Raw genomic sequence first — 18,698 nt, 5'->3', positions numbered from 1 at the left:
TATGGGGTGTTGATGTCACAGGTGGTAGCTTAGCCTATCACACCACAACGCCAGTGGCCACAGCCAAGCTTTCTGAGGTTGTATATCCTTACCACCCCATCTCTGCACTTCCACCTCCCTCTCTGGGCACCAGTCAGCTGCCGTCTCTAGCCAACAGTGGGACCCATTCTGCCCTGCCAACTCCTGTGACCACTGTTGTTCTCAGCTCATGCTACTGTGCTGGACACTGCCCACCTTGAGGTCCTGCCTTGGCCTTGTGCCGACCTCCCTCTGTCCCTCTAGCCATTCCTTCTTGGCCCACTTGGAGCTTCGTCCCCACCACGCACTCTTCCCATTGGCTCTTTGCACTTCTTCCCGTTAGCCTGGGCAGTGTGGCAGGCCAGCTCTGGCCCACAATTCATCAGCCCTCTCCAGAGGGACCCAGACCACCATCTGTGTTCTCAAAGGACACTGGTTACTCATGCCTGCCTGCGGGCAAACCCATGAACCAGAAAGGGTCACAGTATCCTTCAGCTTACAGATAAGGAAACTGAAGCACAGACATGAGGATACCTGCCTAATCCCAGAGCCAGCCAGTGCTAGCACGCTCGGAGCCAGTGCTCTTCCCTGGGTGGACAGAGCGTCAGAGGTGTTGCGTGCCTGCTTCCATCTACATGACACAGCAGCCAGCGCATCAATGACGCAGATCACTTGGGAGAGTTCTGTGGAATACAGCAGTGCCCAGCACCTGTGGGAACAAAGCCAGTGGGGGGACAAGCTCTGTCCCCATGGTTGGTCTCATAGCAGGAGACAGGCAAAGAAAGGAACTAAGTCTGTGTAGGCCAGTGAACTTCTTGATTGGGGTTCATCCAGGGGTCTGACAGGCCCTGCGGTTGAACTCACAAACCTGGAACCCTTTCTTAGTCCTTACCCTCGGACAGCACAAACAGCCTTAGTGGGTCCTCTGGGTTGCTCCTCAGTGGTGGAGCCAGGGAGCTGGTTTCCAGGGTCTTTGGGGGGCATTTCAAGGGGCTCAGGGAACCAAGCCAGTGCATCTGCTCCACCGCCCACCACCGCCAGCTCAGGCCTGAGCCCAGGGCACAAAGTGCAGGCAGCTGCCCACCTGCTGCCACTGACAGCAAAGCTGTGAGCTGTGGAACCGACACTCCTAGAGAATGGCTGTTACACTGACTGACATCTCTGTATCAAATGTGATTGCAAACATCTTATTAAAAGTCTCCACATTAACGCACAATTTTACATTATTTTATTATAAGGAATTGTTACAGAAAATGCAAATATCAGTATCTGAAAAATACATTCCATTACATGGACTCCAAGCAAACATTGCTATTAAAGCGCCATGGTCCTTCAAGGTGCATCTCCACACACCAAGCACGGCTCCAGTGGGCTAGCGGCCACACCTGCTGCCCAGCCACTGCCCTCCCTCTTGGTGCCACATATCTGCCCACCTGGCAAGTCAGCAGTCGAACAGTCCTGACTCAAGATTCCCTAGCTACGGAAAACCACTATCACCAGTTGTAACAGGTTAGTATATTATTTATGCCACACACAAAAGGGACTGTACACACAATGATCTTCCAAAGAAAGTCTTAAGGCAGCTAGAACTTCTGGGAATTTCAGTGTTGTAGTTTATACCTTGTCAGATGGTGCTCCACGAAGTCACATCCGTTCAGGAGCTGCTCCCTTGCCGCATCCTCTCCTGCTGGGCGCAGGCAACACAGGGGCTTTGAAGGCTCTCGGGGGGCTTGTCCCAACGGAAGTATTTGTTCATGTTCTGTTGCCTTTTGGGTCTCCACACAACACAGTTCAGAAGCTTGCTTTCTCTAGATCCAAGATGCCCCCGTGGAGGCAGTGGCCCTCCTCCCTCCTAAGACCTTCTCCACGCCATGCTCAGTCAAGATTTGTGCAGTGATGGCTCAATACAACAGGTATGGGACAAGGACTGGGAAGACCTGCAGAACCACATGCACGCGGGGACGAGACACGGGGAGTGGAGCGAGGAGAATGGGGTGCTCGGAGATGACTCAGGGCTCTGAGGTAGAGGACTACAGGGCATGTGGACCCCACTCCTTGGAGAGAATGTGGCAGGTAACCCAGCAATCTAATCGAGACTTGAATGATAGCTGGGGTTGACAATGCACAGGCAGAAGCCTCCAATGGAACACGGCAACACATCATGTAGTGAGACACCACTGGGAAGACGGCTGGAAGTCAGTCCTAATTGTAGGCACTTAAGTTTGTGGGCCGGTGCTGTGTTCGAGGATCACAGCAGTGGGGCGCAGACCATCCCATCCCACCAGCAGAATGTGGTTGGTACCTCTGTCTAAAAAGGAAAAGCCTGTGGGGAATACATGGTGTGGGGAAGTCTGATGAGGAGCAAGAGGCAATGCAAAAGCGAATGCGCTGAAGCAAGGTTGTCAAGGCTGCTCTTCCTGCTCTACTGACAGGTGGCAACTTTCTGAATGAAGAAAATTAAAGTCGTTGCTGCTAGCACTGAAACTGCTGCTGAAAGCTGACCAGGGATGGCTAGGTAGTTAAGGGACTCGGGTGTGCCGAGTCCCTACCAGGGCAGTGATGGTTGAATCCCACCACGGGTGCCAGTCAGGGCTGCATTGGAGACGGGAGATTTCCTAAGACCAGCTGGCATTCTGCAGCCAGTGCAGAACTTGGAACACTCTCCCAGCTGAGGCACTCAGGACCACTGCTGTCCCTGTGCTCGGAGGACACAGGAGAGGGGAAGCCTGCAGCTACAGCTGGAGGGCAGACTGTCAGATGGGTGTGCCAGGGCAAGGGAGAATGAAGCAAGAACAGCTGTGTAGGCTGCCCGTCTCAGTTCCCACCTGAAGCAGAATGCTCTCGTTGTAATGAAAGGATCAAGCTACCCAAGGAAGCCACACTTCCTGTGGCCCTTGTCACAGGACAGAAAATGGAAGCTGGTCATGGGTCTCGCATGGCAAGTGTTTGCCGAGATTGAGTTTTTCTATAAAAATCCTACATGAAATATGCCACAGCTGTGGGGACAAGGGGACTCTTCTAATTGTTTTAAGCATTGTACACAAGCTCATATTGACATAGAAAGCATATATATCTCATAAATCACATAATTATTTTTAAAAGTAGCACTCTTATCTGTCAGCTCATTTGACGCACTTATTTAGGCAACAGAATATATAAATCTACAGCAACATGTAGGGAATACCACTATCCAAAAAGAAACAAACCAAAAAACATAGGCTGCTAGGGAAAAAAGTCCCTTCTACACACATAAATCCATACTTCATTAATGTTAAGAAAAATGTAGTGGTTATTAAATGTCTAAAAAAATCAGAATGTATGATTCAGATCATTGACCTCTGAGTAGAACTAACACATTGTCCATCTCAGAATTCTATTTTTTTAGAAAAGCACTGATAAGTTTCTTTGCGCATTTAAAAAAACTTGCCAAACCTTTAAAATTGAACACTGCAGGGGTAACGTGCATACTAGCAGCAACTAAGGCCCCACAAGCTCTGGAGGCCTCGTTGAGCTGCCAAGCCAGAGCCTTCCAACACGGGCTGGGCACACGGGGCACGGGAGGCCAGGCAGTGTTGGAGCTACTGGCCCCGCCTGGCAGGAGGAGGGGCTTCAGCAAGAAAGGTGTGCATCAAGGAGACAGCTCCCCCCGCCTCAGCGCTGCCCTCTCACTGAGGCCCCCCTCGTGCCACTGGCCAGCATGATTCCCTTGCTCCAAAACACTACAGGAGCCCAAGCTGCATGTTAGAGTCACAGAGGCCAGGATGGGCAGGGTTCTTTCTGGAAATCCAGGATCACCAACAATGCATCTATGTCAAAAGTGCAGCACAATCAAAGTGCATCTGCCCCCACCCTCCCCGCCACCACATACACCCTGGTGGCAGGCTGACTGACTGAGGCCGCAGACGGGACACCAGAGGACGAGGGGAGACGGTGCTCAGAGACATCAGGCTGCCCAGTGGCACAGTGGACACCTTGGTAGCATGAACACTGGTAAAGCTTTCTGCTGTTAAGGCCACGATTTGTTAGCTCTCAATTTTGAACCCTGTTTAGAAAGATTTCGCTTTTTAAAAGGGGTAGCTCACTAAAAATACAGCTCAGCTTGGTGGGGGAGGGGGAGGAAGACTCCAGGGCAGAAGGTCCCACTCATCTTTGTGAAAACTCCACAGAGAAGTCCACCGCCACTGGGCCAGGGGCTACCGGCTCTCAGGAGCAGCTGGCCCGGCTTGGGGAAGGGACCATGGATTCGGCGTATCCTTGGAGGCTGCTGGCAGACGGGGGCCTACTGTCTATCACATCCACCACGGAGGCCACATGGCCTGGTCCAAGAATGAGACATCAAAATAAACCTGATTACAGTCTGACACACTGACAATCACACAGACTCGTCTGCACCAGGATGGCGCTGGGCTCTGCCACTGTTCCAGTCTATTGCCACAGGAGGATGGCTGCCAGTGCCTGCTCTGGGCGGGGGGCAGGCTGGTGAGCAGAGCAGCTGCTGGGGCGAGGACCGAGGTCATGGCTCGGACCTCCTCAGGGCACACTAAGAGACCCCACCCAGAGTCAGCACATCAAAGCAAATGTTGCAAACACGCACTGGCTTGTTGAGATCAAACTTTATAATGGGAATCTCCTTGGTCGAGCACTTATGGCAAAGAAGACGTCCGCAGTGACGACTGTGGAAGCAAAAAAAGGGAGTGTGAGGGGACAGATGGGCAAGGGCAGGAGCAGGCGGCGCCCCCGTGGGGAGCTACGCAGCAGGGCCTCTCAGCCTCCCTCCCAGACAGGGGTAACCCTGCCCAGACTACTGCCACCTGCTGGCCAAGGCACCATCCTTATGTGTTGCTTTTAGTCCACAAAGAACCAAATTCCAGCATTGTAAAGTAAAAGTGGTGCCAAAGAAGGCTGTTTTCTAAGAGCAAGGGTAAAGGCTGCCATCAGCTTTGCAGTGAGCAAGCAGCCAGGGGAACAGGATGTGACGGGGGAGTAGGGGAGGCACCACGAGCCCTCAGCTCCTAGCAGGGACACTGCCAGCCTGTGCATCTTCCCAACAATGCAATGGGTACCCAGGGTCCTGGCAGGTCACGCTCCTCACGGAAGGCAGTGAGGCAGGACTTTGGTGAGGGCCCCGCAGGCCTCAGGGGGCTCTTACCAGTGATGCTTGCGAGTTGTGACTCCGAACTTGGCGGTGCACTCGTAGCAGTTGGAGCCATCACACCATGGAGGCTCCTTGGACAGCATATCTGTAAGACACCGGGAAGATGGGTCCGGTCAGCAGGGCCAGCGCCAGGCAGGACTCCAAGCTCTGTGGGAGTGGGGCACCTCAGACGGACAGGAGGGACGGAGCAGCATTTTAACAGCAGAGGCGGCCACAAGGAGCAGTGAGGCATTTGAGGACGGCACTGTGGCAGGGAGGGTCAAGCTATGGTGCCAGCATGCTGTGTCCGACTGCTGGTTCGTGTCTTAGCTGCAACACTCCAACTCAACTTTCCACGAATGTTGATTAGGAAGGCAGCAGAAGCCCTAGGTGGAATTCCTGGCCCCTGGCTGCTCCTGACCCAGGCTAGGATGCTGTGGTCATTGGCAGAGTAAATCAGCAAATGGAAGATGCCTTTCTCTCCGTGACTCACCTTCCAAATGAAAGCACGAGTAATTAAATATTTACTTATTTAATCAGGATTTACTTATTTTTATAGGAGACAGAGTTAAGAGAGGGAAAGAAAGAGAAATCTTCCATTCACTTGTTTACTTCCCAAGTAGCTGCAACAGCCAGAGCTGGGCTGGTCGGAAGTCAGGACCTAAAAACTTCTGGGTCTTCCATGGGAGCGCTTTCCCAGGCCAAATGCAAGGAACTGGATCAAAAGTGGACCAGCTGGAACACAAGGTGGCATCCATACGGGATGCTGGCAGCACAGGCACATGCACCGCACCACCCCTTATCATTTATTTAGAAAGAGTTACAGAGAAAGAAACAGAGAGAGATCTTCTGTTTGTTGGTTCATTTCCCATTTTGTCACAAAGGTCAAGACTGGGCCAGTCCGAAATCAGGAGCTTCTTCCAGGTCTCCCATATGTGTACAGGGGCCCATAGACGCGTCATCTTCTGCTGCTTTCTCAGGTACATAAATAGGAAACTGGATTAGAAGGGAAACAGCCAAGACTTGAACTAGTACCCCTATGGGATGTGGGCCTCACAAGCAGTGGCTTAACATGCTATACCACAGCACTGGCCCTGATTAAAAAAAAAAAAAAAAAAAAAGAGGGCCCAGCACGGTAGCCTAGTGGTTAAAGTCCTCACCTTGCATGAGCCTGGATCCCATATAAGCACTGGTTCCAATCCTGGTGGCCCTGCTTCCAATCCAGCTCCCTGCTTGTGGCCTAGGAAAGTAGTTGAGGATGGCCCAAAGCCTTGGGACCCTGTACCTGGGTGGGACACTTGGGACTCTGCAATGTGTGGGAAGAGGCTCCAGGCTCCTGGTTCCTGGCTTCGGATTGGCTCAGCTCCAGCCACTGCAGCCACTTGGGGAGTGAATCACTGGACTGAAGATCTTCCTGTCTCTCCTCTCTGTATATCCAACTTTCCAATAAAAATAAAATAATAATTTAAAAAAGAAAAGAAAAAGATTGCTGCACTTGTGTCTTGTGTTTCCCACGGAGAAGTAGGGGTTGTGAGTACTGAAGCAGCTGACAGAATCCGTCCAAAACAGGCAGGCGAGTATGCAGAAAGACAGCCAGGAGGCAGGCCAAGGTGCTCTGCCTGGAGCTTGTGGATTTCTGGAAGATTCATGCTTGTGAGAAAATGAGGAGGGTCGCAAAGCAGAGCACTGTGAGGAGTCTGCAAAACTGACCGTCCCTCACTGCTCGGGGGCCCTCCGCGTGGCCGGGGCAGCAGGAGAGCCAGGGCTCCATGTCACAGTTCATCCCTGCGAGACATGCAGAGCAGGTAACACGCAAAGGAGGAAGCTGGCCTGGAGCACAGCAGCCGGCCACTCACCTAACAGTCGGAAAAGCAGTTGCTTGGTGGCCACCTGGTAGTTGAAGATGTTGATTCCTTGGTTGTTATTGACCCCGAGGCGAGCCCCAGCCCGGACGATGGCACGGCACAAGTTGGCATTCCCCTTCGTGTAGGCTAAGAGGAGCACTGCAAAACACAACCACAGGTGGGATGACTTTCTACCTGGCCCCAATGTGGCCCTGCTCAGGGGGCGCGATGGGCAGGGCAGGCAGGAGCTGTCGCCTGGCACCTAAAGGCTGGAGACTCTGCAGAGCCCACCACAGAGCAGCACAGTGCCCCGCCAGGGGAGTCAGAGGAGCAGGACATATCCTTTCCCACGTAATCTCAGGCTCCAAGAGAACCAAGGAAGAGACGCTATTTTCTGTCACCTTCCTCTGGCAGGAAACACTTGCTTTGCCACAGAACAAAGTTCTTTCAACTCACTGTACCTCAATCTTCAGATCTGTGAGTTGTGTACACCTGGGAAAAATAACAGTGAGGGAAACGTGCTCTGCACAGGTGCAGGCCCAGTGGGAACCAAGCTCTGGCCAGGCACCCTCTCGGCCTTCCCGACTAACACAGCCAAGGCGGCTGCCCACTGCTTGCCTGCATCTCAACCTCCATCTACAACCTTTCATTGAAACACAAAGCAATGTCCTAACAGGCTTACTATTGCAGTTCGTGAGGACCAGGGCATGGGGAGGTTAGATGGTTTACTCTGTCATGATGTGCTGCCCTGCCCCTTCTTCCTGGGGACCAGCCCCCGGGCAGTGAAGTCTATACCCTAGCCCATGCACCCTGGGTCCAGCAGCACATCCTCAGAGGCTGACTCCTGCACACTGCCAATGACAAGCCAAGATCTGATGGGGAAAGACTGGTCCCTGCTGAGTTAGGAGTGTCCTGGGGTATTTCTGCCCCAAGCCATGGAGGCTGTGTCTGGCTGGAGGCTGAACAAGTGAGGAGGCAGTGGTAGCCAAGGCTCTCGGGGATCCCACATGCCCAGCATGGCAGAGACCGGCTTCTGCTGAAGACCGCAGACATGGCTATGTGCTGGCTAACCTTGCCGGGCGATTGCGACCGTGCAAGCAGAAGTCTCTGTTCTGGCTAAGAACACTCAGCAAATGAGCATGGTGACTGTGAGCAGCCACAGCAAAATCACCAGAGTCAAGGTCAGCCTGGGGACCTGCATGCCATTGTCACATCTGCGAGCATGTCAGCCCATCCTGACGTGCAGGTCCTCTTGTGACATGCCCTGTGGGGCACCCGTATTCCCCCTCTGCTGGACTCTGGGAGCTTGGGCAGAGCCTCAGCAGGGCAGACGAAAGGCAGAAGAGCACAAGGCAGACAATGGGCCAGGCCTGCTGGACCTGGGCAAGGCCGGGCAGCACGGGCCACCCACCAGCGGCCATGTGCCTCTGTTGGGATGCTTCACGGTCCAGGCTGACTTCCTTTAGACACTGACAGCGGGGCTCAGCACCCTGTTTCTCCAGGAGGCCTGCGTGTGGGAGACAGCCCGTCCTTTCCCCTTACCTGTGTTTCCCTCTGTATCTGGTTTATCTAGAGGATACTCAGGCATGCACTCCAGGAAGAGATCAAAGATGGCTGCTGCATTCTCTTTGCCATATTGTCCCAGAATGTGCAGTGGTGACTGGCCTCTGGTCAAACAAGTCGCAAAAGTTAGGTACATATCAAGAACTGCCATGGCTATCAGACATGGAAGAAATGTAGAAAATATGGAAACCGTGATCACGCTCACTTTTCCCTAGCCTTCCATCCTTCCCACCTTGGTCAACTATATAACCATTATTAAAAAAAAAAAGACACATAAGAAATAGAGCTGCATAAATTCTGTGATGCCAGATAAATCCAAGGGACACATCACAGGTCATAACGGTTTTCCAAAAATACTTTTCACAAAATAAAATACTAGGGGGCTGGCACACTGGCTCAACTGGCTAATCCTCCACCCACAAGCATTAGCATCCATATTGGCACTGGTTCCTGTCTTGGATGCTCCATTTCATCTGCAGAACCCTGCTTGTGGCCTGGGAAAGCATGAGAGGACAGCCAAAAGCCTTGGGACCCTGCACCCACATGGGAGTCCTAAAAGAGGCTCTGGGCTCCTGGCTTCAAATCTGCTCAGCTTCAGACATACTGGCAATTTGGGGAGTGAACCAAATGTCTCTCCTTTCAAATAATAAAAAAAATAATAATAAATCTTAAAACAAAACAGAACTAGTGTTCCAAGAACTTGCCAAGCACTGAAGTGGCTGGTTCTGCAGTCTGCCCCTGGGGCTGATGGGGCACAAGTGCTGGGTGACAGGGACGGGTGATGTGCAGGCCCAGTCCCTGACAGCACCAGAAACACTCACCTCAGATTGAAGGCTTCTGCGTCCACTGTGCACTCGGTCAGGAGAACCCGGATGTTGTTGAGCCGTCCGTGCATGACGGCCAGATGAAGAGCTGGGGAGTAAATCCTCTTACTGGACATGCCCAGAGGGACATGTGGAGAAAACAACTCCTCCCCCTCCCGAACCCCCTTCTCAATGGGACTCAGGTCAGGGGCTGCCCCGTGTGGAGCTGTGTGATTCAGCCAGCACGCCCCAAGCATGTGTCAGGAATGCATCCTGAAGAGCCTGTGCTCTCTCTCTGCTCGTCTTCCAAGAATCTCACATAAGGCGCCTGGCGGCGTGGTCTAGCAGCTAAAGTCCTCGCCTTGAATGCTCTGGGATCCCATATGGGCGCCGGTTCTAATCCCGTCAGCTCCACTTCCCATCCAGCTCCCTGCTTGTGGCCTGGGAAAGCAGTCGAGGACATTCCAAAGTTTCGGAACCCTGCACCCGTGTGGGAGACCTGGAAGAGGTTCCTGGTTCCTAGGTTTGGATCGGCGCAGCACCGGCTGTTGCAGTCACTTGGGGAGCGAGTCATCGGATGGAAGATCTTCCTCTCTGTCTCTCCTCCTGTCTGTGTATCTGACTTTGTAATTAAAAAAAATAAATAAATCTTAAAAAAAAAAAAAAGAAGAAGCTCACATGAGGCTTCTGAGCCTGCTGAGCAGACTGGAAGGTGGCCGAAGTACTAGTCAGCAGCAGGCCATAGGCGCTGGCCAGAGCGCTCGCGGGCACAGCTCAGCTTCTGGAAGAGCTCATCTCCTTGAGGGACAGCAGGGTGCAGGGGCCTCCATCCCGGCACAGAGGGAGTGCCCGAGATAGCTGACACCACAGCTGGAGCAAGGACTGGGAATTACCGTTGTTGCCGTTTTCGTCGACAGCAGCGAAGTCCACTCCGTTCTCCAGGAGCACGGAGCAGATGGTGGGCAGGTCCTGCTGGGCGGCAAGGTGCAAGGCGGTCTGGCGGTGCTTGGTTAGTTCATTCACTTTGGCTCCTGCAAGAAGCTGTGCAAGTTGATTACATGAGTTGATTTTCTAGCCAAGTTGAAGACCCCTCCGGGGCCCTGCTGCCTGTTCACATCCACAGAAGACAGGTGTCTCCTCAGCTAGCTAAAACAGGAGCGAAATGGGGGCTCTTAACAACCCCATCTCAACAATCTTCCGTCCATTGATTCACTCCCCAAGTGGCTGCAAGGGCTGGAGCTGAGCAGATCTGAAGCCAGGAGCTCAGAGCCTCTTTTGGGACTCCCATGAGGGTGCTGGGTCCCAACGCTTTCTCCTCGACTGCTTTCCCAGGTCACAAGCAGGGAGCTGGATGGGAAGTGGGGCTACCATGATTAGAACTGGCATCCATATGGGATCCTGGCATGTATAAAGCAAGGACTCTAGCTGTTAGGCTACTGCGCCAGGCTCTCAGCTAAGATTTCAAGTCAATAAAGGTACCTAAAAAATGTTTTCCCAAGTCAAAGCCACCATGACAGCAGCTCTGCAGGAGAGGCGCTCGCACAGCCAGTTAGAGGAGCAGGCCAGATCCATGGAGTCTGGCTTGGCTCGGAACCAACATGGACAGTGGCTTCTCCACTGTCTACAGGATGAGGGCTGCTCACAGTTCCTGGTTTGAAACCTGATATCCCATGAGCTGGTTTCTGTCTTGCCACATCTCCTTCAACTCTGCTCAAAGCATCACCCAAATGTTCCATGAAACACATCGCATGCATATTCCAATCTACATCTTTGCCCAGACTCTACCCCTACCTGGTGACATCACAATGTACTATAAGAAGGTGGCTCTGGGATCAAACAAAAATGGCTAAGTCCCAGCTACAACACTAGGGCTTGGGAAGTGGGCAGGGAGGGCCTTTGGCCTACATTTTCTCCTTTGTAAAACACTCCAGTGGTGTTGGGGTACAGTCAGCATTGGGGTGCTGTTTCAAGCCAGCTCAGCTAATGTAGCTGACAAGCAGTGGGTGATGACTTAAGTACATGGGCCCTGTCACCCATAGGGGAGACTACATTATAGTTTCTGGCTCTGGCTTCAGCCTAGTCTAGCACTGGCTGTTGCGTGCACTCGGAGAGTGAATCAGCAAATGAAGAACTCTCTCTCTGCTTCTCCCTATCACTCTGATAATCACATAAATAAAAAAACATACAGATCCATTCACAGCATTGAGAATCCACTGACAGCTCATGTGGAGGTGCCATGTGAGTGCCTGACTGAGAAGACAGACAGCAGAAGAGGTTCACCACCATTCCCTCTTTCTCTGGCCCAGCCTTGGCCCCATTCCACCTGTGCCTTCTGGGCACTCAGTATGTGCCACTGCTGACACTTCTACAGTGCGGAGTGTTTTGGCCTCATTTCCCAAATTTGTGCTGGCCTTCCACAGCACCTGGCAGTTTACCTGTGGTGAGAATATTCACATGTTCCACAATTTATTTGTTCACATGTAACATGCAACCGTATTTGTGTCACTCACCAAGTTGCGGACAATGATCTCTGAGCCTGCTTGGACGGCGAGGTGCAAAGGGGTCAATTTGGAAGCATCTTGGACTCTGGAATTCACATTAGCCTGGACACTTATCAGGAACAGGACACTTTCAATGTCAGAGTTCTGAACTGCCACATGGAGAAAATTCCGACCCTTGTTGTCTACCTAAGACAGGAAGTAGAAACCACACACTATTATTAGGCTCCTACTGAATGGTACCTCCTGGACATCTGCAAGCTTCGCTGACCACTGGAGAGGTCAGGATGCAGACCTGCCCTCACTTCAGGAAAGTTCCCTTCGAAGAACCACATGTGCTGCTGCCTCCTCACACACACACAACAGAGCCATACTACACTTCTGTGCACGGCTGCATGAGCACAATCACATCCATGCAGAGGCGAAGGCATTGCACCAACCCATGCTGCCCTGGCATCCTGCAACAGAGGGAAGGAGATGTGCAAAGCCGGATGACGGAAGAATCCTGAGATGTCCAGGAAGAGGCAAAGGGTCTGTTTGCCTGCACTACCACAAATAACCAGGGTCCTATCACCATAGCTGTGACGCCAGCATGACAGCACAGCAATCACAGGCTTCAGAAAACTTCAGGAAGTTTCCTGAGAGCAGGGTAATTCTCAGTGGGGCAGGCAGCCAAGCATGTCATTAACTTGGCTCTACTAATGTGAAGCAGGCAGCTCCCTCAAATCAAACCATTCAGAGGACTGCAGTTAGAAGATTGTCTCAGGTGGAAGCAAGGGCCCATCACCTGCTCCACACACACCTGCAGAGGACATGGATCAACAGCAACAGTTCTATACTAGATGAATAGCAAATGTGAGGTGCCAGTCTCCATTCGCGAACTCTTGACACCATGTGAGTGAGAGTAAAGATAACACCTAGGCAATCCAGTCACATCTCCACAAATGCTCAAGAAAGTTGAGAGCCACAAGCCTGAAATTCCAAGCAACAACCTTCAACCACATCAGAGCCCATCTGCCTCAGGTCCTGAGCTCCCACTTGACCTTCCTAGGCAACAAGGTACAATCTCCACGGTGTTCTAAGTGCTGTTGGAAGATGCAGGCTTCTGTAGGGCCAACACCACCAAACATCACAGCTCCCACCTCACGGCTGTTACTCCCCATGCGCACCCACCCACATCAATCTTTCAGCAGCCAGGGAAGGGCAGCAAAGAACAAAGACAACAGGGCCCTCTAAGCTGAGCAACAACCTTGCACCTCTAAAACATTCAGAGGCCTCAATGGTCCAGTTTTAAGAAAGGGTAGCATAACTTCACAGCAAATGCCTTGGGAGAGACGAACCTGCCTGTCTCCGCATGGCAGGTCCTCCGAGGGAGGACACTGGGTGTCACTGCACTCACCTGTTCGGCCGCCCCAGACTCTCGTTTCAGAATGGTCTCAGCTGCCTTGTTGTTCTTGTAAGTCATGGCACAGGCAAACGGGGTCAGCCCTTGTCTGTCTCGGACATTCAGGTGGATATCAGGATGAGAGATCAACAACTGAATGATGACACCGTGCTGGTTGCTGATGGCCACGTGGACAGGCGTCCTTCCCTCTGCATCCTATGGGGGACACACCAGAGTCTTCAGCTTGAACTGAAAGCTCAGAACTCTAGAAGGAAATACTCCTGAAATCAAATGTTGGTTATTAAAATCCACACTATCACCCTGTACTTGAAATGGCCCAACACAGGAAAGACTGGAAATCCTCCCCATTACAAGGTGCTCCCAGTGACACGCCAGGATCTGCACTCACTCTCAGCTCCTGATCTGGCTTTGAGCATTCTGGATAAATCTTAACAGGCTAGAATGTTGAAAAGCATCCAGAAACATAATTCATGGTGCTCAACTGGAATATTTTCTGAATCAAGGCACTTCGTTCAGGACTAAATCAACTCTCAACAGAAATCTGTAACTAAGGAGTAATAAGGAAGCAAAGAAAAATAGATAACAGACTGAGGTTAGGGTGCTGGAGTTAAGCTGCCTCTTGTAATGCTGGTATTTGGTATCAGAGGGCTGGTTTCCTAATAATATGCCTGGGAAGATAAGGGAACACTATTTAGGCTCCTGCATCCGTGGGGTAGACCAGGATGGAGCTCCAGGCTCCTGATGTTGGTCTGGCCCACACCTGACCGTTGAGACCAATTTGGGAGTGAACCAACAGATGGAACATCTCTGGCTCTTCCTTTTTCTGTTGCTCTGTCATTTAAATTAAAAAACAAAAAAACAAAAACAAAAACAAAAACAAAAAACAAATGTAACAAAACTTCATGCAGGAGCAAGGACATAAGCACTGAGAAGTGTTAACCTGATAAATCAGCAAGTCACGCCACTGCTTCTATCAAAGTCCCACAGGGCCCGGTGTGATAGCGTAATAGTTAAGGTCCTCGCCTTGAACGCGCCAGAATCCCATATGGGCGCCAGTTCTAATCCCAGTGGCCGTGATTCCCATCCAGCTCCCTGCTTGTGGCCTTTGGGACCCTGCACCCACGTGGGAGACCCAGAAAGAAGTTCCTGGCTCCTGGTTTCAGATGGGCGCAGCACCGACCGTTGCAGTCACTTGGGGAGTGAATCATCAGACAGAAGATCTTCCTGTCTTTCCTCCTCTCTGTATATCCACCTTTCCAATAAAATAAATAAATCTTTAAAAACAATAACAACAAAGTCCCATTCAGGGTCCAGCAGAAGCCTGGGACCGGAGGAGCTCTAAGATCCCTTGTCATAGATGGGGACTGCCCTAATTCTGTGGTTACCAGCTCCTTCCCAGGAAAAAGGAAAACCACAAACCTGTGCATTAACATTGGCACCAAACTCCAGAAGGCACTGCACCGTCTCTTCCAGTCCCCAAGAGGCTGCCAAATGCAAGGGGGTTTGCCCATCTCGAGCTTCTTCCTCTCCTTCTCCATTAGCACCTGGTTGCCTGGGGCTATTCACATCACAGCCACTGAAAGGAATGGGAATGGGAGGGCGGCCATGCTTCCAGCGCTCTCTAAGATGGCAGGGAGTAGCCTCCTCCAAGCTTAATAACTAAGTGGTTCTGCCAGGTCTGTTCTCCTGAGTCCTCGGCTCCAGATACTGGAACCTGAGTTCCGCTTCCACAGGCTCCTCTGCAATTGATTTTGGGTGAAAACTGCGCATCAGCATTGTTAAAAGCTTCTACAAGACTCACACGTATTCTAAACTTGAGAAGCACTGCCCTGCTCCCCACAGACCCCACTTTCTGGAGGGGCTCCGTGCCTACTGTCCCTCATGCACCTTGGTGGGGTCCTGTCAAGACCATCTGGCCTCCTGCAACAGTGTGAACTGCTCTCACGTGACTACAGGAGCTCGTGCCGCTCTCCAAAGAGGATATTCAATTTACAGACTCACTGATGTAGGCCTGTGAGCCTCTTGCCTCACAAGGTGAGCCTGGCACTCAGCTGATGGGACGTGAGAGAGCAGTGACCCCAGGACAGTCTTAATTATGTAAATCAAGCCAGGGACAGGCATGCCAGGGCTGGAAGCAGATCAAAATTGTGTTTGCAAAGAGCTGATGAAGATTTCAAGAGAAACTTGGGCTGCCCCTCGCACCTGCGAATCAGAAAGCAGGCAATGGCCTCGTTGTTCTCATCGATGGCTCTGTGCAGCAGTGTCTGAAGGCACCCACTGGGTCCTGGACCCCAGCACGTGGCGTCACAGCCGTGTCTGACCTGCAGAAGAACACACACTTCTAATACTGCCAAGCACTGGTGAGGTGTTTTTGTTTTGTTTTAAACCAAAACTGAGCTCTAGGTACAACATTAAACCACCTTATCTAGATGTGGTTGAAAATTAACTGATAACTACTTCAATTTGTACTGTTCATTAGTTTTAAAACACTGATGAAAATCTGCTCCAAGGCATTCTAGAAAGGTGCCTGTGTACACACACACTTGCAATCCTGCCTGGTAACAACAAGCTAAAATCCCCCCAAGCAAACTGTGGCCCTGTTACACAGCAGGCCCTTCAGAAGGCCGAGTGAGGGCCTCCAGCTTCACTTCCGCTTTTGGAGCCTGCCTTCTGAACAGGGGCGCAAACTTGAAACTTGGGAATTTACTGGTTTTGTGATCAAGAGGGAAGTGCACATCAATGACGGCACCCAGGAGAAGTCTGCCGAGGAAACGCCCCTGCCCTCTACCTTCTCAGCTACGCTGTTGGCAAAGACACGCTGAAGAGGAAGTGCTGGCCAAGAGCAGGACTCTATCAGCAGCTCCATGCCTCATCCCTGACCCAGTCGGCCACGTGGCAGAGTGCTGCTCCTGTGCTGAGTGTGAGTCTGGATCTGGGTTTGTACCACATCCATCTTTGACACAAATAATCCCCCGTGTGAGCAGAAACCGCTGCATGCTTGTCCTACCAGAGTAGATGCAATGTCCTCCAGATTATTTGCCAGCGCCAGCCACAGTGGAGGGTCCCCCTTCTCATCTGGCACGGACATGTCGGCTCCTCGGGTACATATGGCGTCAACCACAAGCGGAAGCTGATTTCTGATGGCCAGCTGAAGGGCTGTCTCCCCATCCTGAGTCCTGCTAGGACATCACATCAAAACCAAGATTTGTAGTTGGGGTTAATGGACAAGGGGTACCTCGTGGCACTCCAGAGCACAGAATTCACTGTACCCCTTGGCTACTTGACTCATAGTTATTAGTATTTTCTCATGGGAATTAAATATACCAATAGCATCTGTCTCTTTTGTCTTTTCAGAAAGTAGAGCCATGCAACCCTACTGCATCCAGAGAATAACAAGCCAGCATCCCAGCCTGCTGCACTAAGAGGAACCAACAGCTACATTTAAAAGCATTTTAATCAATACCACTCAAACCATCCACCTAACAATTCATTCCCTTACTCACTGTAGTTTGCTCAGAGATAACCCTAAATTCCTTCAAGAATTTAATTCTGGGGGCCAGGCATTTGAATTCATAGTGAAAATGCTGCTTGAGAAGGCCACATCCTGCACTGAAGAGCTGGGTCAGAGTTCTACCTCTGCTTTGGATCTCAGCTTCCTAATACACACCCTGGGCAACAGCATGTATAGGCTCAAGTAGGCGGGTTCTTCCCTGCTCCCAAGTGGGAGATCCAGACTGGGTTCCCAAAGTTTCAAATTGTCTCAGCTCTGGTTGTTATGTGCAAATGGAACTAGCAAATGGAAGTTCTATTTCTTGGCCCTTTAAAAAAATGAAAATCAATACATTTTAAAAATATTTAATCCTACATCTTTTTCTTCCCCAAGCCTTACTGGGAGCTTATTTGCTGGAATGCTCTTCATCATGACAAATTCCCACCAAAAAACTGGTTTTGGATTATCCCTCATAGTAGAAACTTGTGCAATATTGTGTGCACTGGTCCTGAAAGGTTCTAACAAAAGCAAAGCACAGTGCCCCTGCTGGTCACAGGTCTGCTGATTTAGGACGTTTCAACTCACTGCATTAGCACTCTCATAGAGTTGCTGTTTCCCTTCTTCTTTCTTTTTTTTGTGTGTAGTTTTTTTTTAAGACTTAATTATTTTCATTGGAAAGGCAAATTTAGAGAAAAGATATAGAAAGATCTTTCATCCATCTGCTAGTTCACTCCCCAAGGGGCTGCACAGCCAGAGCTGAGCCAATCCAAAGCCAGGAGCCAGGAACCTCTTAGAAGCCTACCATGTGGGTGCAGGGTCCACAGTCCTGGCCATTCTCTGCTGCTTTCCCAAGCTAAAGCAAGGAGCTGGTTGGGAAGTGGAGCAGCCGGGACACAAACTGGTACGTGCAAGGCAGGGACTTCAACCACTAGTCTACCATGCCTTTCATTATTTTAAAATTATTTGAAAAGCAGGTGATAAACAGAATTAGAGATTTCTGATCCAGTGGTTCATTGTCCAATAGGCTCAAACAGCTGGGCTAGTCCAAGTTGAAGCCAAGGGCCTAGAACTCCATTAGATCTCCCACCACAGGGACCCAAACATTGGCTATCATCTCCTGTTCCCGCAGGGGTGTTAGCAGGGAGCTGGATTCAAAATAGAACAAGCAGGACTCATACTCATACTCAATACTGTGATAGTGGATGCTAACACCAAAGCAACAAATTAGCCCGGTACCCCACAAGGCTGACCTGTATTCTTTATTTATTTGGGGATAGAAATCTTTTCTGCAGGCAAGGGCACGCTTTGGAACTGCTGGAATTAGATGTGACCCGGTGTTGCAGCGGGGAGTGCTGATTCATCCCACCTGATGTTTATATCCGCCTGATGTTCCAGGAGGAAGAGCGCACTCTTGCTGTCCTGCCGCTGGATGGCCATGTGCAGCAAGGTCTGCCCGCTGGACATGCTGTCGTTGATGGAAGCCCCGGAGCCCAGCAGCTGCGCTGCAATCGTGTGCATGCCTGGGAAACACGCAAGGCCTGATTGACACATGCTCAGCTCTTCATACCTGCTCACCGCCTTGCCACCACAGAGCCTTCCAACTCCCAAAGCCTGCATTATCCATCCACTGGGTAGGGCAGGCTTGACCCAAACACAAAGCATACTTGATAACCAAATGACTGGTTCCACTCTCCCCCCGCCTTCCCTCCTGCTCTCTCACCCATCTGCCTGCCCTTCTGAGATCTGCCTGCCTGTAGAATCAGCACCCTCCAGGCCACCCTTACCAGTCCACAAGGCTAAGGCCAGCACAGTCTGGTCTCGGGAGTCCTTGAGGCTGAAGTCTGGAATGATCTGCAAGTTGTTGGTGGTGGCATGAAGGGCATTGGCTATGTTTTAAAAGGAAAAAAATGTTTGATTCTTACCATTTCCATCAATCATATCTG

General features: G+C 51.2%; 1 protein-coding gene across 4 annotated transcripts in view; it reads right to left on the bottom strand.

Moving 5' to 3' along the window:
- Window positions 1–1,229: 1,229 nt before the first annotated feature.
- The window catches only part of ANKFY1 (ankyrin repeat and FYVE domain containing 1), a 71,049-nt gene continuing 53,580 nt past the window's right edge, over window positions 1,230–18,698 (bottom strand). For 3 of the 4 annotated variants that reach the window (XM_041001571.1, XM_041001569.1, XM_041001572.1), the window contains 13 exons: window positions 18,540–18,641; window positions 18,122–18,275; window positions 16,273–16,441; window positions 15,468–15,586; window positions 14,685–14,841; window positions 13,260–13,460; window positions 11,873–12,049; window positions 10,256–10,403; window positions 9,381–9,471; window positions 8,539–8,663; window positions 7,009–7,155; window positions 5,168–5,258; window positions 1,230–4,691 (listed from right to left, as the gene is read on the bottom strand). In XM_041001571.1, the coding sequence (XP_040857505.1) occupies window positions 4,559–4,691; window positions 5,168–5,258; window positions 7,009–7,155; window positions 8,539–8,663; window positions 9,381–9,471; window positions 10,256–10,403; window positions 11,873–12,049; window positions 13,260–13,460; window positions 14,685–14,841; window positions 15,468–15,586; window positions 16,273–16,441; window positions 18,122–18,275; window positions 18,540–18,641 (1,814 nt within the window). In that variant the 3' untranslated portion in view covers window positions 1,230–4,558. Of the gene's footprint in view, window positions 4,692–5,167; window positions 5,259–7,008; window positions 7,156–8,538; window positions 8,664–9,380; window positions 9,472–10,255; window positions 10,404–11,872; window positions 12,050–13,259; window positions 13,461–14,684; window positions 14,842–15,467; window positions 15,587–16,272; window positions 16,445–18,121; window positions 18,276–18,539; window positions 18,642–18,698 lie in introns of all 4 variants that reach the window. The other variant, XM_041001570.1, reaches the window with a different exon arrangement.

The sequence above is a fragment of the Ochotona curzoniae genome, unplaced genomic scaffold (assembly GCF_017591425.1).
Source record: "Ochotona curzoniae isolate NIBS_2020 unplaced genomic scaffold, NIBS_Ocur_1.0 scaffold_2453, whole genome shotgun sequence".
NCBI classification, from domain to species: domain Eukaryota; kingdom Metazoa; phylum Chordata; class Mammalia; order Lagomorpha; family Ochotonidae; genus Ochotona; species Ochotona curzoniae.
This window is presented reverse-complemented; position numbering and strand designations above follow the sequence as displayed.